Source organism: Serpula lacrymans, assembly GCF_000218685.1.
Source record: "Serpula lacrymans var. lacrymans S7.9 unplaced genomic scaffold SERLAscaffold_7, whole genome shotgun sequence".
Lineage (NCBI taxonomy): Eukaryota > Fungi > Basidiomycota > Agaricomycetes > Boletales > Serpulaceae > Serpula > Serpula lacrymans.
This window is the reverse complement of record NW_006763296.1, coordinates 22924-43310: the sequence shown is the minus strand read 5'-3', so window position 1 is coordinate 43310 and position 20387 is coordinate 22924. Positions and strand designations below refer to the sequence as shown.

The 20387-nt window shown below is 45.2% G+C and overlaps 9 protein-coding genes across 9 annotated transcripts; 4 read left to right on the top strand and 5 right to left on the bottom strand.

Annotated features, from left to right (window-relative positions):
- Positions 1 to 161: 161 nt before the first annotated feature.
- On the bottom strand, positions 162 to 973 carry COX5B (subunit VB of cytochrome c oxidase,COX5B; the record flags this gene model as incomplete). Its single annotated transcript, XM_007318137.1, has 3 exons — positions 162 to 348; positions 399 to 507; positions 597 to 973. The coding sequence occupies 3 exons, from the start codon at positions 903 to 905 to the stop codon at positions 296 to 298; spliced, it is 471 nt and encodes a 156-aa protein (XP_007318199.1).
- A 504-nt stretch (positions 974 to 1477) lies between these two features.
- Positions 1478 to 4633, top strand: SERLADRAFT_437802 (uncharacterized protein; the record flags this gene model as incomplete). The annotated part of the gene is made up of 19 exons (XM_007318136.1): positions 1478 to 1523; positions 1594 to 2127; positions 2195 to 2229; positions 2294 to 2342; positions 2399 to 2430; positions 2502 to 2576; positions 2629 to 2636; positions 2699 to 2717; positions 2773 to 2818; positions 2871 to 2897; positions 2950 to 3015; positions 3081 to 3223; positions 3315 to 3893; positions 3951 to 4062; positions 4119 to 4195; positions 4248 to 4270; positions 4327 to 4396; positions 4459 to 4474; positions 4530 to 4633. 19 exons carry the CDS (start codon positions 1478 to 1480, stop codon positions 4631 to 4633), a joined length of 2061 nt encoding a protein of 686 aa, XP_007318198.1.
- A 454-nt stretch (positions 4634 to 5087) lies between these two features.
- Positions 5088 to 7579, bottom strand: SERLADRAFT_448951 (uncharacterized protein; the record flags this gene model as incomplete). Its single annotated transcript, XM_007318135.1, has 15 exons — positions 5088 to 5261; positions 5322 to 5589; positions 5640 to 5817; positions 5867 to 5895; positions 5950 to 6123; positions 6181 to 6366; positions 6428 to 6494; positions 6547 to 6641; positions 6692 to 6747; positions 6810 to 6921; positions 7003 to 7107; positions 7210 to 7230; positions 7300 to 7319; positions 7378 to 7430; positions 7542 to 7579. 15 exons carry the CDS (start codon positions 7577 to 7579, stop codon positions 5242 to 5244), a joined length of 1422 nt encoding a protein of 473 aa, XP_007318197.1.
- A 780-nt stretch (positions 7580 to 8359) lies between these two features.
- On the top strand, positions 8360 to 10412 carry SERLADRAFT_361378 (uncharacterized protein; the record flags this gene model as incomplete). Its single annotated transcript, XM_007318134.1, has 7 exons — positions 8360 to 8586; positions 8642 to 8730; positions 8789 to 8848; positions 8905 to 9364; positions 9414 to 9606; positions 9655 to 9730; positions 9782 to 10412. 7 exons carry the CDS (start codon positions 8360 to 8362, stop codon positions 10246 to 10248), a joined length of 1572 nt encoding a protein of 523 aa, XP_007318196.1.
- Positions 10413 to 10425: 13 nt separating this feature from the next.
- SERLADRAFT_415378 (uncharacterized protein) lies at positions 10426 to 12405 on the bottom strand (the record flags this gene model as incomplete). The annotated part of the gene is made up of 8 exons (XM_007318133.1): positions 10426 to 10933; positions 10984 to 11098; positions 11154 to 11459; positions 11502 to 11603; positions 11652 to 11811; positions 11865 to 12165; positions 12221 to 12308; positions 12357 to 12405. 8 exons carry the CDS (start codon positions 12403 to 12405, stop codon positions 10501 to 10503), a joined length of 1554 nt encoding a protein of 517 aa, XP_007318195.1.
- Positions 12406 to 12573: 168 nt separating this feature from the next.
- Positions 12574 to 14965, bottom strand: SERLADRAFT_467071 (uncharacterized protein; the record flags this gene model as incomplete). Its single annotated transcript, XM_007318132.1, has 10 exons — positions 12574 to 12998; positions 13047 to 13123; positions 13178 to 13336; positions 13396 to 13538; positions 13604 to 13648; positions 13695 to 13798; positions 13873 to 13931; positions 14017 to 14375; positions 14439 to 14684; positions 14793 to 14965. The coding sequence occupies 10 exons, from the start codon at positions 14929 to 14931 to the stop codon at positions 12959 to 12961; spliced, it is 1371 nt and encodes a 456-aa protein (XP_007318194.1).
- Positions 14966 to 15056: 91 nt separating this feature from the next.
- SERLADRAFT_467069 (uncharacterized protein) lies at positions 15057 to 16265 on the top strand (the record flags this gene model as incomplete). The annotated part of the gene is made up of 5 exons (XM_007318131.1): positions 15057 to 15182; positions 15241 to 15445; positions 15505 to 15528; positions 15596 to 15745; positions 15806 to 16265. 4 exons carry the CDS (start codon positions 15344 to 15346, stop codon positions 16142 to 16144), a joined length of 615 nt encoding a protein of 204 aa, XP_007318193.1.
- Positions 16266 to 16523: 258 nt separating this feature from the next.
- Positions 16524 to 18317, top strand: SERLADRAFT_467065 (uncharacterized protein; the record flags this gene model as incomplete). Its single annotated transcript, XM_007318130.1, has 6 exons — positions 16524 to 16716; positions 16769 to 16831; positions 16881 to 16941; positions 17006 to 17731; positions 17780 to 17903; positions 17959 to 18317. 6 exons carry the CDS (start codon positions 16578 to 16580, stop codon positions 18127 to 18129), a joined length of 1284 nt encoding a protein of 427 aa, XP_007318192.1.
- A 30-nt stretch (positions 18318 to 18347) lies between these two features.
- On the bottom strand, positions 18348 to 19892 carry SERLADRAFT_388948 (uncharacterized protein; the record flags this gene model as incomplete). Its single annotated transcript, XM_007318129.1, has 12 exons — positions 18348 to 18374; positions 18426 to 18446; positions 18511 to 18547; positions 18599 to 18644; positions 18710 to 18728; positions 18788 to 18868; positions 18930 to 19117; positions 19267 to 19291; positions 19355 to 19417; positions 19479 to 19525; positions 19716 to 19776; positions 19833 to 19892. The coding sequence occupies 12 exons, from the start codon at positions 19890 to 19892 to the stop codon at positions 18348 to 18350; spliced, it is 675 nt and encodes a 224-aa protein (XP_007318191.1).
- Positions 19893 to 20387: the final 495 nt, after the last annotated feature.

The window sequence follows — 20387 nt, the reverse complement described above, 5'->3', positions numbered from 1 at the left end:
TCGATATGAAGAGTATCTACACCGGGGAAAGGGAACTTGGACCATGAAACGTAAGCTGTCCAGTTATTGAGCTAGTTCAGAACAGAAACATTGAGCTGACCCAGAATGATATGTGACATCGTCACAGTGACGAGGTCACAAAAAAGTTGGGCCTAATCAGCAGTGCGACACGCAAATATTAGCTGGGTTCCAGATTGCAGAAAAGACGTTGAACATTCCAATACTAGTATAAAAAGTATCTTTATTTTCTGCTTTACAGGTTTGCTATGGTGAACCCATCGTTCCTCTATTCCGTCTAGTGATGCGCGTCATGAGCGTCAAGGCTACCCTGGAAGTCAAGAGCATAGGCTACAACAATACTTAGTAAATACATCTCGCGCATAAACCTTTGAACTCACCAGAACCACACTCAGCACAACGGCGGGTTTTGTCATGCTTTACTGTAAACCAGTGAAGCTCATGTGAGTCTGCGGGAGAGCCGGTACATCCAACAATGCGTTCCGTATCCTGAGTATGATTTTCATCAGAAGTGAGTAAGAGGATAGCCGCATGATATAAGAGATGGAATCCCTTTGAGAGTCTAGTAAAATACATACCAATGAGAACACTTTGATAGGGTTTTCCAATGTTCCTACGCGGCTCGCATCCAAAGGCTCCAAGTCGAATGAATCGACACCCTCTATTTCTCCAAGAAGCTGGAAACGCTCGAGACCTGTCGCCTGGGTCTCGTCTGATGGGATCTCACCGGCTTTTGAGCCAGGGCCGTAGAGCGAAGGAGCAGCGGGTCCTGAAAGACGGCTGGCAGTCGTGGATAGCGCGCGAAGGCTTGCGCTGGATGGTTTGAGCGCAGAGCGCGACGCAAGAGCCGCTGGTCGGGCAGCAGCACGCAGTGCGGCTTGGAACATGGTTGGCGGTTGTAAAGATGAACGGAGGGAGGAGAAATGCGAGGTAAAGAACGTGACAGGCGGTTGTCACTCACTGTGACCAGCGTTACCATGCCGCTTTATTCCGCATACCTCCGACTCCTTCCAGCAAAAATCTCTTTCTAAACGTTCAAGTGCACCGAAATTTTCTTGTCTTTTTCTTGTGCATCCAGTATTAGGTCTGAACGACTCTGGTTGTCCAGTTCCAGGATTAACTCGGAGGTACATTTATCGATAGCCAGAACATCAATCTCGTGGACTGTATTCCAAGTGATGATTGGCAAATGGCTATCGATGTTGCCGTTATACATACACTCAGTATGTGTTAGCGCTCAGATCATGCTAGCATCTAGCCATCGTCGATGAGTCTTATTAAGCTCCTGTGTCATCGAGCATGTATAACGGTCTTGTATTAGTGTTATCCACCAGTCCTTGCTATACAATATCTAAGTGCGTTCATATATCAGTGACGATAGCCATACCAGCAAAAGCGCAAATGAAGCAATTGCTGAAAATGTGAGATAGACACAGTAACGACGAAGCAGATAACAAAAATGAAGATTTGTGGTTCTGGCCCTCAAGCTAGTCCACAAAAGGCAAGTCTTTACGAACGCATAAAACAAAATGCTAGAATAGATTTACGGCGAACGCTGGAATCCTCCGCTCTTAGCCTCGGCAGGCATTCATGGAGGTCTCGCTAAAATTGAACTTCGTTTAAGCTGTCCTCACTATCGTTTTTCAAACAACATCCACGCTCAGCCTGGTCTGAAGGCAAGTGGGGGCAAGTCTCCGTCAACTGCACCATTCGGTATCTCTTCAAGCTTGATGTCACCCGCCTCTGTGAAGTCTGCTACACTCGGCGTGCCAGACAGCAGAAGTAACTCACCACCTGTTGCTGAGCAGGAGTACCGCGACGACCAAAGTTTTTCCGATGTTCCTTTACACGATGGTTTGCAGCCTTTACCTCCTTTCCGTGTAGATACTCGCCTTTCTGCACTATCGTGCGATTCAACTGCTAACCTAATGGACCTGGAGAATGGCGCACCTTTGCACAAGGAAGCGGAGATGAAGAGATCAGGTTTTCCATGGTCCCTCATTTCATGTGTACGATCATCTTTTGGCAAGGGAATATCAGAGAGAGGTCAAAGTGCCGCAGACGTGACAAGTATATGGCATGGTTGGAGGTTGATCGTTTTTGGTTCATGTACGTGTGTTCGCTACCTACTAATAACCGAAACCGATCTTCACATTGACATACATATATGCTGCAGGGCTAAATGTCTTGCTTTTCCTTATTCCGGTTTCTGTGAGTTTGGTTCTACGTGCTCCTAGCCTACCCCAACGACTGATGCTTTGATTGGCACATGGAGTGGATTATAGGTCTTGACCTCGATGAGTCACACACACTAGTATTCATTCGTAAGTTCCCTCACCTTGCCCTTGCCCGCTCCTTTCACATCAGATTTTTTTTTTAGTTTCAGTCCTTTCAATGATACCCTTGGTGAAGGTAGGTTTCATCGAAATTTCCTGGCAACCACGTTAGCTATTTGTGACAGTACCTCTAACGTTCGTCACAAGCTTCATGATCTGGGAACACACGAACTAGCATCACGCTTGGGTGGCACCAAAGCAGGTCTGCTCAATGCCAGCCTGGTAATTGTTTAATGCAATCACTGATATTTATTCTAATTCAAATCAATTCCAGAGTAACACGTACGTTTGCTTTATCAAATCAAATTTTCAGGAATAATAAATGGTTGCAACTTTTCGTATAGGGTCGAACTGGTCATCGCAGTGAGTAGATCATAGTTTATTTGACACCTTTTACAAATTGACAGGCGCAAATCAGATCAGTGCACTGAGGAAATGCGAGCTCAATGTCGTACAATCCTCACGTACGTCCGCACTATCACTACACCCACGCGTACCTCTCTCACATTTTACTAGTGGTCGGCTCTATACTAAGCAAACTTCGTAATATATTCACTCATGATTAGTAAAAAATATTTTTTAACTTACAATAAAGTGCTGGTTCTGGGAATGTGTTTTTTTGCTGGTGGGCTCCGGTTTTCAGAGCAGGAACTTGATCACAGTGAGTGCGTTACTGAAATATAATGGTTGCACTGGCTTATTTCGTCGATACATATGCATTGATAGCTGCCACCCAAATACATTCCTCTCTCCTTAGTCTCAGTACCGGCGCCTTACTTCTCCCCGCTGCATACCATTTTGCAATCAGTGGCAACAGAGATTTCGGATCGGTCGAGCAGAAGAGAGACATACTTCGTATGAGCCATGGTGTAAGTTTAAGTTTCAGTGTTCATACTGAATGTTCAAAATCTTACAAATTTCTTACCACTCAGGTATCCATTGTTCTGTTGATTAGTTAAGTGGAACCATGTAAAACTTGCGCTAGATCCTTACTCGTATTGGAATGTCACAGTCTATGCTGCCTACCTCCTTTTTCAATTGTGGTCCCACCCACACTTATACAAGGATGCGAAGAAGAATAGTAACAAGCTATCTGTCAAGATACCAATCGATCCTTTCTCTCGTCTCGAGAAGCGACTGACCTCGTCAGATGGGGATACAGCAAGCTTAGCCGGTCGATGGAGCTTACATTCCACGTCCAGACCTTTTACTCTGTCGAAACCATCCCCATTGTACAGAACTTCGTATGCCAGCTCAGCCTTGGGGTCAACCTCTGAGGCAACGATAACCAGCCCAGAAGGAGATATCATGCCTGCTGCCATAGAAAGCTCTCAGGAAATGCGCGGCATTAGAAGTCGTAAGGAAAGAATTAGGGCCCCGACCATAGAAAGGATCACATCTCAGACTACGTTAACACTTGAACCTGAACCCATGAAAATTCAAGAATTGCCACAGTCTCCTAGCTCGGAAATACCAACTCCAAAGGAACCGAAACTTAGCTGGACAATGACACTTACCCTCTTGGTCGTTGTAACTGTTGTGAGGCTTTTACCAGTCTATTGATATGTCTACTATCTCACTATCGGCTATTATTAGGCTGTTGCTGTCACTGCAGAGGACTTGGTGGAGTCTATGGACGGGATCTCGATGACAATCAGCAAACAGTGGATAGGTCTTATTCTCTTGCCAGCCGTAAGCTCCATTGCAGGTAAATCTCCTTGTCATCTTGGGGAACTTTCGATTACTGAGTTCGAGAGATGATAGAATGTGTGACTGCTGTAAATGTTTCAGTCAAGGATCAGCTGACGCTGAGCGTTAGTGTTGCAGTTGGATCCGCTATTGTATGTTAAAGCTGAAGATTACACACAATTGACACTGACGTATAATTTACAGCAAATGGCCCTTCTAGTTGTTCCGTAAGCTTTATGCGTCGACTCATGAAATTTAAGGGTACATATCGGATTTTTAATAGATTCACTGTCCTCCTTGGCTGGGTAATGCAAAAGCCCCTAGCCCTTCTCTTCGACCCTTTCGAATCTGTAGTAAGTGGATTTAAGCTATACTCCATAGTTTGATTCGAATAACAATAACCATCCTACTGTAGGTTCTTTATATATCAGGTTTGTAAATATCCCCCATGTGATAGTAATCCTGATAAACTCATCCTACTGCCAGTGCAAACCATGACCTATGTCACAGCAGACGGGAAATCAAACTGGCTAGAAGGGATCATCTTGATGTGTGAGCTCATTGCCTTCGTTCGTTTCTGTGATTTGTGAATTGAAACTCGGACAGTCCTTTATATCATCATTGCTATTTCATTCTGGTTCTATCCCGGTGAGAGACGCACTTACATTTATCATCATCTCTGTTACTAATAACCTCGGTATCCAGGGTCCACTTTTTCAAGTCAGTTAGCCACGTGTGCTACACCGTAATATTGACAACGCCTTCACCACCATCATGCCTATAATCTCTCCTACCCAGATGTATTTCTTGTATCTAGTTACACTCGGACATGTTCCTAACTTTCTTTTTTTAACTACTTGTATCTACTACATTCTTTCAACACCTTACATTCTACTCTGCCAATCTATACGGACTTTACACTACTATATCTACCTTCCATGTGGCCTCGCAGCTGCTAATATCGATTAGATAGATTTTCTTTGATCCATAGTGACCATGTTTGTAATGGAAAAGAGGTCGTTTACTTGCTTGCGCGTGGCACGAAAACTAGCAAAGAGCGTCCATTCCATCCTAATGAAGCTATGATGCCTATATACTACACGACATGATGCAATATAAATGTCAAGTCTAAAGATAACTACCAGTCCGATGAGGACATTCCCAATGATAGAATGCTAGATTTTAAGGAAAACACAGGTCATAAGTAGTAGCGATCCCCTAGTGTAGGTGGCGCTGAGATGTTTCTGAGAGTTCAAGACATTGAAGAATCACGCTTACCTATTTGCCCCATTCCAGGCTCCATGATCCATACCTTACGACCGTCACCTCCATGATGTCCCTCCCCTTCATAGTTGTCTAGCCAAGCTTCCCTCAAACTGTCATCGACAGCGCCGCAGATTATCTTAACATCAGGAAAAGCTCGTGTGAGAACTGACAAGCCGCCGCTCCTAGCTACCAGGAATGTAACAAAGATGATGCGGTCTTGTCGGACGCCATGATCGAGAAGGGTGCGGATCGCCATGAATGCTGAAGCGCCTGTACCGATCTAAAAATGCTATAAGCTACATGAAAGCACAGGATGGTGCAAAGGCCGACCTGTGCGTCAAGTAAAAACACCCAAGTATCGACTGCTTTATGGCGTTCACGGATGCAGGTTGGAAGCATCACATGGAGTAGAAGAGGCTCTCCTGTTTTTGCGTCTGATTGCACAAGGAGAGAGCCCATTGGGGCGTGACTGAGGACCCGCTCTAATCCGCGTTCTAGAGGTCCGCCCCTGGAAAAAGATCAGTACAGATTCACAAGGGACAAGGGATAGCACCCACGATCGTATTATAGAAACCCCACAAATATACTATAGATATGACACCATGAGACGATTATGAATGGTCATTTATGAAGTACTCGCTTTTGTGTCCAGTTCTTTGCCACACGACTCTGACCCCGTAGGCGTCGTAACGAACTTGGGACGGTAAGGTAAATGCTCCATAGCCTTCTCGATTAAGAAGGTAGCTAGACGATCAACAAAGAATATAAAATCTTGGCGACTCGTCGTTTCGTCACGCAAAATTGTATACATGCCCTGAAATCGCCAGATTCATTAATAAACCTGAAATGACCGAAAAATTCCATGTGTAACCTTAAGCTGTGGAGTCGGAGGAAGAGTGACCAAATTCAATTGCTGCATGTTGCTTTCGGATAGGCAGCCATTAAGGCTAGATGTTGCCATGTTCTTACGGAAATGCCTTGCACGATCGTTCATTTGCCGGCGTATATGAGTCGATATGAGTTCAATGGCAACAGAATTGTCAGAACCTGGGACGATCTGTTGATACACACCACTGTCAATGTCCTGAAGTCTTTAAAGTGGAAAAGAATAAATTTACAATATCAGCATGTCGTGAGGTTGGCAAAACGAAATTGTCAAAAGCAGGTTTGACGAAACGAAGATATCTGCGACTCAAAATCAGGCTCTTTTTCATTCAAAGCTGAGACTTTCACCAACTGTTCAAGAACGCCTTCGACACTTCGCCCACGCTCCTTGACATCCCTCTGTATCCGTCGTGCGAGCATTAAGTCTGAATCACACTGAACGAAGACCTTTTCCCTCTGGTCAGTCTATATATCACAGAATCAAAGAAACAGCATACTTTCAAGTCATATAGTGCTCTGAGTTTCGGATCGTGAAGAGCCATGATACCCTCCGCTTCATAACGCAACATCAAACAACATCAGCGACAGATAGTGCAGGGACCAGAAAGCTGTTGCCTATTATGATAGCAGCCCCATACAGATATTTCTTCTCGTCCAGCCGTTGATGCTCGGTGAAGGAATAGATGGGAATATTCGTTTGTCGACAGGCTTTCAGGTCGGCGAGGCACTATAAAAAGAAATATGAAAAATAGGGTTTCTTAAAGAACTAGAGCACTTGGACACGAAAGAAGATGCTATAAAAACCCACAGCAGCAAACATCGGCATATCAATTGCATCTGGATGGTCAAAATCCATACGGTTCGCGTGGGCCAAAGCCACTTCCTCCTCATTGTGCCACTTATAGAAGCTGTCCTGTAGAAGATCACGCCATTAATCAAGAAATCGACATGAAGAGCGTTGAATACTGACCTGAGATAATATGACAATCGTAGGTACGGAACCCAGTGAACGTACGATTTGCTGTGCGACGTGTGTCTACGAATCTTACGGTATCAGGCGGCACTATACTAAACCAACACGGCGGAAGAAGATCGAACTCTTCACCTTTCCACTGGCAGAACCACCTGTGACGTGCTTCTGCTTCGATAATTCGTGGCCTCAAGAGTTTTGAGGATTGCTTACCAGCAACACCTATCACAAACGCATCACATATCGGCAAACCGTCTTCACCGTACCTACATGCGACACTTGAGTCTCATAATCCGGATAGAACTTAAACATTCGTGACTTGCCATGGTGGTCTGCCATGGGATTTCAGAAGGGTGTTCTTCTTGGAACCGTTATACTGTTCGTCCTGGGTGATTTCGATGTCCTCGCTCAACATGGTAAATAAAATAAAGACGTTGTCGTGTCGTCAGCTCTTCAGCTTCAGGAAACCTCGGGGTGGCAAGTTGGCTGGCAGTGGTTGTGGCTAGAAACCCGCTTGGCGTTCAGATTACGACAAAATTTATACTGATCCAAGTAAGGAAGGTCTAGAATTGCCGCTTAGCTCCAGCTTGAATCTCCCTGGAAAAATCCCATTATCTCGCTTTTCAGGTCTTGAGGTCGAACAAGGTTAAACATGTTGGGATATTATGACAACCTTCGTCGTCATACCTCTACTACGGCGATATCAATACATCATGATTCAAATATTAGGAATTCTCAGCGGAATGACAGTGGAATACAATAACATATGTATGTGTGTTTTTCCTTGGCCAAACGGCAATGCTTCTTCGGTCTCAATTTTAGCCAATGCTACTTCTCGAGGCCCGTGATGCCCGGCGGGGTACATTGCGCGCTGGTAAACTCAATTCTACATGGTTTGCAGCGCCCATGCCGTCACCGAGTTTCCCTTTTGTGCCATACTTTTACACAGCACGTCTTCAATCTGTGCTCAGTTGCTACAGGATTATATTATGACAACGTCGATTGCCCAAAACAACGCGACGAGTAGTAGAACAGCCTCGTGACGGCTGTGTTCCGCAAGTCATACTAAAATGCCACTGTTCGACACACTTTGCTACATCGTCCTTTTCGCTCAGGATAAAACTAGGCTATCAAGGCAGCACATCTGCGTGGAGTCGTTTTATCCTTGTCCTTTCATTTCCAAGTTTTGCTTGTCATGTTTCAAATTTTAATTCTTCCCTTCGCCCTCCTTGCGCTATTTGATGGTGTTCATGCGGCTCGATTGAGCCTTCGAGGCAGGCCAGTAACCCCAGGATCCGGTTTTCATCGTCGGAGCAGCATATCTAGCCATACCTCTCGTCTCAATGATAGTCAAAACCTGATGTACTCGGCGGACATCACTTTGAATGGAGAGACTTTCCAGGCGATGATTGATACAGGAAGGTAAGCTGGGTAGATAAGTCTGCGATTATAATGTAGCTCATGACCCTTGGTGCAGCTCTGATCTGTGGGTCATATACAATATACCGGGGGCTAAGGATCAAGGCTTCAACTCAACTCTGATATACGATGGTGGTCAAGTATCTGGTACATATTCTCATATATCATTATTTTCCGACCGCTTACTTTTTGGGTACTGCTTCAGGGACTGTCCAAGCTGCAACACTTGAATTTGCTGGGTATGAAGTGCCCGACCAATTTTTCAGTAGGTTTCCGATATTTCTCGTCTGTATGCTATAGCTAGAGATCTATTTATTGCAGTGTTGGTACCTGAGGCAAATAATTCCGTAGGGTTGGATGTTCTTATTGGTCTTGGTCCTGGCCAGGGATCCATGATTCGCTTCTTAGGCAACAGCTCTGCCGCAGATCCTCCACTGGACAGAATATTCAGACAAAATACATCTACCCCCAATTATCTCTCTGTTTTACTTGGAAGGTCAGATGATCCTGAAGAGCCTTACCCTGGGGAATTAACCGTCGGAGAGGTCCTGTCTAATTACACTGGTATCCTTAATCAGCCCAAGCTGGATGTCACTATCGGGAACTTCACTATGGACTCTGTACATCTCGGCCAACATTGGCAGACATTACTCGATCAAAATGGTATCATTGGCCCCGACGGAGAAACTATTCCTATCAAGACTGTAGTCAACAACAGTATTGATCCTAATAAAGCGACGGTTGCCTTTGATACTGGATACACTTACCCTCAAATACCAGAGTGAGAACTTTATATGTTGATCAATTACGCGTTTTCATTTCATTTTCAGATATGTCGCTGAAGCCATCTACGGTAAGGTCAATGGGTCTTCGCTTCAGAACGTTACGGAGCTAGGCGGGACATTCTGGGTAGTCCCATGTGACGAGGAAATAAACGCAACCTTCATCTTCGGTGGCGTCCACTACCCAATTCATCCGCTTGACCTAAATTTCGCCGTCAGGGATGACTTTTGTGTCGGAGCAGTATGTCGTCTACCTCGGATGTGCTCATCTTTCTCACCATTTTGATAGTTTCAGCCTTTCTCGTATGTTGTCGAAGAGAGTATCACTGGCCCCTTGTATGACATGATGTTGGGCATGGCATTTCGTAAGTTTGATTTCAATTTGTTCTAGGATTATTTGTTGACTGTGCTTGCAGTAAGAAATGCTTACCTTCTCGTTGACTTGGGTGATTTCGTGGATGGTTCAAACAGAACCACCGCTCCTCCTTATATCCAGCTGCTTTCTGTGACCAACGCCACCCAAGCAAGTGAAGAATTCGCGCAGCAGCGTAAAAATGGAACGAGCCTCTTGGCAAACGATCTTCTCAGAAAGACCACCAAATCGACTGGAAAGAAGATCGCAGCCTGGATCATTGGTGTCATTGTGGTCTGTGTGGTCATCGGCCTGCTGCTTCTCGGCCTGTGCTGTATGTGCCTCTGTCGCAGACGCAACAATCGCAATAATGCCGGACCTCAGCAAATCTGGCCCGTTAGTCAAAGCTACCGTTCGATTTCGGATCCGACGCCCCAAGGAGCAGACGAGATGCATCTGGTTCACAATGATCCTGTCTACAATCCTGAGCAGACATACAGAACTGCGTGGGATCCAAATTATAAGGCTTAATTTCAGATTGAGTATGATTACTTTAATTTGGTATACAGTGACCACTGTGTCCCTTTGATACGGCACAGATGGGACGTACACTCTTTGCTTGTTTATATTCAGCGATTCTGCATATACTTTAATTATTACCTGAGATATAATATATTGTGCACAGTTGACGACTTTTGCGCCACGAGACTACAAAGCTCCCGTTAAGGCGTCCTAATGAATATCGTGCATGGAGATACATGCCCTACAAACTAACTTATCAAGCTAATCGTCAAGCAAAAATTCAGCGACAGTGCCTTTCATGTCAGCTAAACTTGTTTTCTTTCGTTCCCAGATCTCCATTTCACCTATCTCTTTGCCACCAGCTGGATAAACTTGATCGCCTCCAGGTCCAAGATTTGACAGACCAGCGCTAACATAGCCTGGGAGTGAGACAGTCGTATGATTTGATGCATTGCCCTTGGACAAGGTGAATAACTTGCCACTGCGGCTACTCCGACTCGTCAGGGTTGTATGACAGAAATAGCACAGATATGGCGTAAATGATGAAGGGAATATTCGTCTTGAGCAACATTGATCAGTTTCGGCAGAGGGATGTGCATGCGCAGGTATGTGCGAATCGGAAGCCAGTTTTGCGTCATCATATGATCGTATCGAAATTCGTGTTTTCCACTCCTGGATCCCTTTCTGACGTGGTCTGAGGCAAAAATTAGAACGTCAACCACGCTAGAACCAAAGAGAGTGTACCGTTGACATAAGAGACAAATTCCATCAGGATTGTCTTTGGGCGCGAGTTTAGCACATGTACGAGCAATAGTTGAGACAGTGGATGGATAATCCCTTTCTAGCCCAACGATGAAATCTTCACACATCATTGAATATCTTATATCAAGAGTCCGCATAATACAGCAGCGCACCTTTTGTGAGTCCGCCGATGCCATGATTGGCGCCCGATAGCTTCTCGCGACCGACGACTTTGACGTTGTTCCACCTTGCGTATGCAGCGCATTCTTTCATGACAATATCTCTTAGCGGCCTCACCACTCGAACCGAATTCAACATATCCTTCAATTCCGTGTTGTCATCGTGCTCGGAAGACCACTCCTCTTGCAACTCTTCCCGTAGGGCGTAACCCCCTCCTTGCGAAATTGATGAAATAAGAGAGACGGACAGAGATGTTAATGATGTTCCCAAGAGTAGATGTGAGGATCGTGTACGGCGAGCTGTATACATAGTGAGCACGCGCACTAGAGTTTTTATCGCACTAAAAATGGCAGTTTGGGTTGGAAGAGAAGTTAGATATCCGCGCAAGCCCTCTAATGGCGTCGAATTCGAAGTAGGAGTAGACAACGAAGAAAGTGGAAGGCCTAGAAAAGGGTAAGATCGCAAGTTAAATGGTTTTCAGGGCTCCTTACCTTCATCTGAGAAATTAACGGCAAATTGCTTATCATGGAGTCGACAACCCAAACTCTCCCACCAAGATGCATCAAAAGCGTTTTCGAGACGTATTGGAATGAACTCGAATCCAGGATAGCTCTCAACAACAGCACGAACATCTTCAGTCCTATCTCGCATCTATCGCATTAAGTAGGTCCTGGCTCCATGTACGATGTTAGAAAGCTACGTACCTCTGGGTAAGCATTACAGATCTCGACATAACACACAGCAGCTGATTTCCACACAGTTTCGTTCCTCGGATGATCCTTCCCGCCCAGAGGTTTTCCATCCTCTCCCATTGGAGGTCGATTTGAGAAATATGAACGATGGACGAGATCAAGGAGAACGGAGGAGCCGAGACCACCGGAGCATGATATCAGAAGATTTCCGTCGGCTTTGACCTTGCTTCGCCGAGAGGAACTAATGGTTTTATTGATACACGGTTGTAAAACCTTTCTGAACTTCATGTTGACCAGAGGCGTAAAGCAGTCTCTGTAATGAGTATAGTAAATACCAATGCAAGAAGGAACGAGTTTGGCTCACGAACTTGCAATAGACGGCATGACGAATCACAATATTCCCTGGCTTTTCTTTACATCTAACACAATCTTTAGATCGGTCAAACTTGAGGCGTCCTGGTACATGATCAATAGTGAACTGTGGTGATCAAAGGTGGTACTTACGAGGCATTAATGCATCGACCTCAGTCGCCGGGTTTCCGCAGGAAGACATAGAAGTGTTTATAGAAATACAATAAATATTATCGCGTAAACCGTTCAAAGAGTAGCTGATGGTCTCAGTCTGAGTCACGAAATCTCTTTTTGCAAAATCTTGAAATCAAACTCAGCGAATATGAAACTAACTAATTCATTACAAGCTAACAGTTGTACAATGAATGGTGGAACTGTACGAATAATCTGCATTCTAGCTTCGTTAGACTTGGAAAGGATTGTTTATAGGAGCTTTTATAGGAGGAGGAAGAGTCGACGAGTGGAATGAATAGGGTTTTAATAAGCCAGAAAAGTATGAAAATATAGACAGGACATATGAAACAAACGTTATAGTATAGATGTCGCATGTAGTCCCTGCTTATCCTATTAACAAGGATTATGAGAAGGGATACTGTCAGGCTCGTGTACACAAACTCGACTCATTGATAAGTAAGTTCTTATAAAATTTCGTGGGCTTGCGAAGCGGACTATGTGCGCTATCGATAACGATACTGTGAGTCTGCAACGGTCAAGAGGTTGGCCTTCGTGAAATTAGAACTCTCGAGAGCTAACGTTCACGATACAATACACCTGTTATCTGTTGTACAAGTAACACTTCCCTTTGGTTATTAATATATAGCGCCTGACAATCAATTCGCTTACTGCTGATTGCCAGCAGACTTTACGACTTCAAGCGAAATATCGTTGAATGCCTCCCCTAAGGCCTCAAAGTCGGATATCTAAATAGTAAAATATGAGGTGAATTTCAATTCTATCGAGGTTGAAGGACAGACCTCGTTCCAGATTTGAGTGCTACATCTGGTCCACCACTTCCCGTTATGGTGGAAATGTGCTGCGTACATATTCCGATCCAACAACAACCTTGTTTTGATCAAAGCATCGATTTCACTGGTGGGTTGGATGGTCCCTGGTATAGGGAGTTCTACATTGACCTGGGAGCCATATCTGTAACGTTAGTTTATGTTTGAGGAGCGACGTTCCAAACACATACCATGTTATACGTTAGCTCTCCATCCTCATCCATCACGCTTGTTCCCATGATTTGTGCGAGACGCTTTCCGCCTGTCAAGGCAAGATTATGGCAATATTCGTATATCTTTTCTTCTCCTCCTATCCATTTCCTGAAGTCAAAAACTGGGACAATTGTTTAGTTGACAATTATATCTTAATTGAATGTGACAATCCGCAGATGAGCCTACCTGCTGTGACACTGAAGTAGGGCACGAAATCAATCGTCCCAGTCCCTGGGCCGGATAAGCGCAGTTTCTACAAAGTATAAGGTAATCTTACATTCGAACATCTTTGTAAATAGTTCAGGGCCATGATAATCTTCATCGTGAGGAGATAGGTATGTGACTGGTGTGGGTATTGGAGATTTGATGATATGTTGATTTCTGAACCAAACAACCGGAAACACTTGATTGTGAGTGGGATGCGCTTGAGGAAGAAATGTTGTAAGAAATTTCACCTATGCGGTACATAGAGGACTGCGCAGCCACGCTTGGATAACAACCATTTGTGACAATTCTGGGGGGGGGGGAATGCATTATCAGTGAACACTTAGCCACCTGAAATTAGGACAAAGAGCGCTGATCTTCCATCATAGACTTACAGACACCCAGAAATCCGGTTGTGCCTCTGACAAATTGATGTTGGGCTCTTGTCCAATGGAATGGGCAGCATCCACTACTGTCCATACCCCAGCTTCCTTACAGATACTAACCATCTCCTTCCATGGAAGACGAGCACCTGGGTTTGAGACAATACTATCGATTACCGCAACTGTCTTTCGCTCAGGATAATCCTGAGCATCGGGGCGTTGAGTGAGCTTGCGGATGTGTTCACGGAACGCAATTATAATCTCCGAGTGAGAGATAGGAAACTGGAGATTGAAGGTTGAAATATCAGGATTGGGTGGGATATCAGCGAGATATTTGATCGCTTGAGAGACCGCACCATAGGTCGTCGTCGCTAGAACACACTTCGTAAGCATCGACTGCTCGAGCCCAGGAGGAAAACGCGACGACTACGAACTTCCAAGGATGATGTCGCCTTTGTGCCATTCGATGTTTCTCAAGATAGTACCGATCCCATGGGAAGCGTTATTCACGATGACGATTTCGTCTGTATTGGCACCTATGAATTTGGCGATGCGCTCGCGCACTTCGTTGAGGTGATTTATGCCAATCAGACGGAGAAATCTATCAGGACTTGACTCGATTTCGGATGTGAGCCTGTCGCATTCTGCTCTCACTGGGAGCGGGAGAGAGCCATAAGATCCTGGTGAATGCCACGGTTGTGAGCACCGAACATGTATTGAATAAGCCAGAAAGCGAAGTGAGAATTATATCAAAAGATGCTCCATTCACATTTTGTAATTGGACTGACCATGATTTAGATTGATATACTTGGGATCGAACCCAAATACTTTGTGCATATCATGTCCAAACTTTGGTGGGTCTGTCTTGTAGAGTGCCTCCACGTCGAGATGCTTTGCAAATGTTGACCTTAGCTCGAGTGCTGCCATGATCCTAAGGCTGGTCTGAGTCGCTGTCCCTCGGTGTAAGAGCCCAAGTGTGATATTCGGGGATAGCACCCCGAGGTCCTGGCACGTGCACGTAATCTAATCTCGCTTCGGCCACGGGACATCCTGACTCACTAATGAGTGCTTCCCTGCCTTCCCTGTCTTCCTGCTTAGAATGCTATCACAGCCAGCGGGTCTACAGTGGGAGTTCGCGATAACGCATCGTTCGTTACAATTGGTTCACTATTGTTCAGGTTAGTGCCGATGTCACGCTTCACATACTTCCAAGTTTCCTGACGGTCTTCGTTTCAGCATCCTGTCAGCATCCTCGTTTCTAACGCAACGTTTCAAACACGCTTCTATAAAACCCACCTTGTCAAGTCCCATAACATTGATCATCATTACAACGAGCTTGATGGCAGCGTTTTTCTATGGAACGTTGTTGCATCCGGAAATTCTGAAACGGGTCATCGGGAATGATGGCTCCCACCTAAACGTTTGTGCTGCTTTGTTGCCAGTAAGCTCTTATTTCTTCAAGTTGTTCACTTCACGATCGTTAATGTATATCTCTTACAGGAGTATACTCGACATCAAGTCAAAGTGATTCTATACTCGTCGTTCAAATGCCAGTAAAAGGCTGACTTACAGTCGTTATCACCACGATTAGTTGGCTGACTACCCGGGCATTGTCCCATATTCGAGGAGTAAGACTATGTTTGATCATGAACTCGACCTCGAGGAACGATCAGTACGCGGGTCGCTGGTTACTGGTCTCACAGCGGCAGATATGAAGCTGCTAGATATCTTTGAGGGCGACGTGAGTCAGCGCACTCTGATACCGACCTGAGCGTCAATGTCATTCACGCCATTTTCACAGGAATACATTAGAGATTCGGTGCTTGTCCACCCTCTAACCCCACTTGTCAGCCTTGACGTCTCCGGTTCCGGTGTGGACCTGGTTCCCTCCACACCCCCTCCTGTCCCTGACCCAGCCGATCTGGCTGAACCCATCAAAGCGGCGACATATGTATGGTGCAAGCCCTTATCTGAGCTTCGTGCCCAGTTGTGGTCCTTTGAGGAATTTGTCAAGTATAACGCATGGAAATGGGTTGGTAAGGGGGCTGAGAGCAACAAAGACTATGTCGAGATAGATAGGAGGCTGCAGATGGAAGGTATCATCACCAGTAGAGGAGAAGCCAACGGAAACGAGGAATGATAGCCTCACCAATCATATCATTCCACTGGCAGAATATTTTTGCGAATATTACAGCATTGATACCTATCTTCCATCCATCGGTGTCGAGGGTAATATATTCACTCTCGATTTACGTATATTTCATTGCAGATGAGAATTTCCTCGTGGTTTCTGCTGTGCAAGTGAGATATTATTAGAAAAGATGCGACGCTATTGCTTGCTCTGTGTCCTGGCCCCTGCCCACTGGGCTGATCATAAGAGGTGCCCGCACAGACTGTGAGGCTGACGCGGGGTTCAAAAACTTGAAGCGGACAAGCTGGTCTCGTATTTAATTTTATAGCATATTTATATTCAGTTCCTATATAGACCTCTCACTCTTCCCCCTCTGGTCCAAATGAACTACTGAAGTCTCTTGATACCGACTCGTCCGTTTCTTACTTGATTACATCTCCACATGTTTCGGGTCACTCGTCAGCAAACCTTTTCTCGCCCTATCCTGACATATTCTGCACTGGTCATATTTGTCTTGTTTTGTTTTAGTTATGTTATCGCTGATCAAGTAAAGGAAGCGTGGTCTGGGCTCAAGGATGATAGTGTGTTTTCTTTCTTTGCTCCATTAACGTTGGGAATGACGGTCTACATTAGGAAGGCCTGATTTCAACCACTACGTTCTGTCCAAGACATTGCCTGCAGAACACATCCCTACCGGTAGGGTCTTATCTTCTGGAATGCACATTCAAGACTCATCTCGACGTAGATGACACTACTAAACGGATCATTGCTGTCGGAGACATCCATGGCATGAATCAGTCACTTCAGTATGTAGTTCGCCCCTTTGTCTTTCATATACTAGTATGATCGGTGTTTACATGTCTTTCTCAGCTCTTTATTAAAGAAAGTATCATACGACCCAAACCAGGACACGTTGATACATCTCGGGGACATAGCCGTTCGATCATCCCTTTCAAACTCACTGGCCGTACTTTCTTTCATGGCAAACAACGCCATCCTCGGGGTCCGGGGCAACAATGATCATGAAATTATCCAGTGGCGAACCTGGATCAACTGGATCTCGCTACTTCCTGGCGGACAGGCGTGGTTAGCTCAAGTCGATGATAAGCTGTTTGGGACAGACGAAGACTCTAATTTCAAATTCAAGAAGTGGCTGAAGCAGGAGAAGGGTAACAAGAAATGGCTAAACAAGATCCCCGATGATTGGAAAATCCACAGGAAACACTTCGAGATCGCTCGAGCGATGTCACAAGACCACTATGAATACCTTGCGTCGCTCCCTCTTATCCTGCACGCACCGGAAGCGCACACCTACTTCGTACACGCAGGACTCTTGGCCTATGACCTAAAGCACAAACCGTCACATCCCGACCAGCCTCTTTCTCATTTCCCCACACTCCCCCAAGCTCACACGAATGTATCACTTCTTAGGAGCCTGCAAGAGAAGGCTCTTCTTAGCGATATTCCACAGAACAAGGATCCGTGGGTTCTCATGAACATGAGGAGTATCAAGAAGAATGGCAAGATAACGAAGAGTAACACGAAAGGCTCGCCATGGGCGAAGTCGTGGAATCGCATTATGGATCGTTGTTCTGGGTTTGTTGGCACTAGAATAAACTCCTTCGCTGTTAACTCGGACAACAGATTTGTGTCACTCGATGACGATCTCGATCAGCTTCCCTGTTATCCGTCGACGGTTGTCTATGGGCATGCAGCATACAGAGATTTGGATGTGAATAGGTGGTCCATTGGATTGGATACAGGTTGTGTAAGTAACAATTTGTCAGTGTGCGTTGATTTAATTTGACATTTTGTTTACTTAGGTTTACGAGCGCGAATTGACAGCCCTTGTCCTCGACTGGAAGTCTCTTCAGTCATCACCTTCGTCAATCATAGAAGCTGACGAGAATAACCTGAAGAAATCGCCATCACAGATCCCCTATGGCGACCATGGTCAGGCTCAGATCGTCAGCGTGCAGTGTAAATCATCATGATTGTCTCGGATATACATTTCTTTGTTACCTTACGGCTTACTATAGTTCAAGTACAGGTCCGCCACATTATTAATGAACAGAGCCAATCTCTTTGACTGTGTATGATCTAGTTGTCACAATTCTTGTATATATTGCCTTCACTTGAATCGACCTCACACGTAGAATGTACAGCAAAACGCGTTCACATACAAAAGTGTGTCAAGGCCTGAACTTGGCGGTTATGCGATGAAGAGGAGGCTAGTATCCTATGAGAACCAGGGTCAGCATATGTGCCTCCAGCACACGAGAATACATACCATGGGATGTGAGCTGGACAACTAATTGCGATGAGAAGGAGTTTAGCACGGGAAAAAAAAAAGTAGGCATAAGCATAATATGTACCTGAGGCTGCTGGCTATACTTGGCCCGAAGAATTTCCCTGGTCGATTGATCCTCAGACAACGCTCTGGAACAGATATAATTGTCTCACCTGAGGGAACCAAGGAGTTGTTGGTAGCTCTGCTGGGGGTTCTGGCCTATAACATAGTGTTGGTCAGCATGTAGGATAGCAAGCACGGAATACGGGAAAGAGATCACGCACTGAGTGCAGTGATAAATGCCTGAAGAGAATATAAGCTTAAGATTCGAAAGGGGATTGTATGACTTCAGCGTGACTCACATAGCTCATGGCGCCCGTTGCCCTGCCCGCTTCCTGCGTGTCTGCACTAGTTTGCGAGTCCTTGCAGCCACTCCAAGAAATCTTTGAAATTGGCAGAATGGTTTAAACATCAAACCGTTAGCAATACATAAATCGGACATACACAATCAGCTGGGCTTGTCTTAGTCGCCCTGGCGTACCGTTCAGCCTTTTGAGAGCTGCCGGTAGCTGTCTTAAGCAGTCCAGTGACCGAAGAAAATACGCCTCCCATATCACCACGAGCGTAGGATGAGACGGCGGAAAGGAGACCTTGACCTGCTTCAGCTGCGAGATTAGGTTCTTTGATCTTTCCTTCGGTGGAATACTAGGTCAAAGAAAGTGTAAATAACAAGGTGGCGGGTAATGAAGTAAAGTTGTACATACCATGTAAGGAAGATCTAATGATACAGGTTTCAACATCACGGCAAAACTATAAATTGTGAATCAAATAGGACACGTACCGAGAGCCGAACCAGAGTGGCAAGACTGGTTGGATGATGTATTAGGGTTGTTCGTTACAAAAGATTAAGTGAGACCATAAGGACTCACATCAAAAATAGCAGTCAGGCGACAACCGGGAGGGAGGGGCTTTACCATGACGTCGTGGATCAGCTATGGAAACGTGTTCGTGAATGTGGGTAAGTGGGATACATTTTGCATAGTTTGAACCTACGTCATCAACAATATGGCCAGAATCCTGGAAATCCATGGGATAGATGACTGTATGTGTGGTGTTAGAGTTTTCAGTACTCCCTGCGCTGGACTACTGTATAAAAGAAAATGGAACCTTCGTCATATCCGTCGTCTTCATCCCCATCGAGGTCTTTCGTTTGACCACCATGTCCAGAATCTGTTCGTTACAGTGATTAGCGTACAGTGATGCTACTGATTTGGTTGAATGGACACTAACAATGGAAAAATAGAGAATCGTGTGGCTGAGCACCGCGGACCAGCCATTCCATCGCTTTGAGCTGGAATACGAAAGGATGTCAATGCGAGGTATGAGTCAATGGTAGAAGTATCTCGCCATATTGTCGCGAGTGGGCATTTGGCGCGGATCCCGGGCATCGTCAGTGAGCATAACCATGTCTTCTTCTCTATAACCGTATTGGGCTACCGAGACATTTGACTTCAAGTGGTAAGTGTTCAGCTTTTAGGATTTCAACTTACATATAAGAAATCGTTTAATGTTGTGTGCGTCGTTGATGCACCCTTGTAGTTCTGCACTTTGACCAAAATAGTTAATGCCGATCTAGATATAAGATACTGTCAGCCAAGCCCAAGGGCGTAATTTCACAAATATAAAAGCTCACGCAGAGCGCCTTCTTTTTCCCTGTACACTGGGAGTATTGGAAGTAAGCTGCTGTACATGCTGGTTGGGACCTTGCATCTGGGGGCCGTAATACTGCTGTTGGCTAGGAGGCATTTGAGGGGGTCCACCTGATCAAAAAGACACCAACGAATCAGAGTATGGCACTCGATATAATACATGGTAAACGAACTTGGCGGAGGATATCCATAACCACTCATTCTACGCGTATTTCCCATATTTCAGCCAAATGTAAAGATCCGAGTCTGAGCT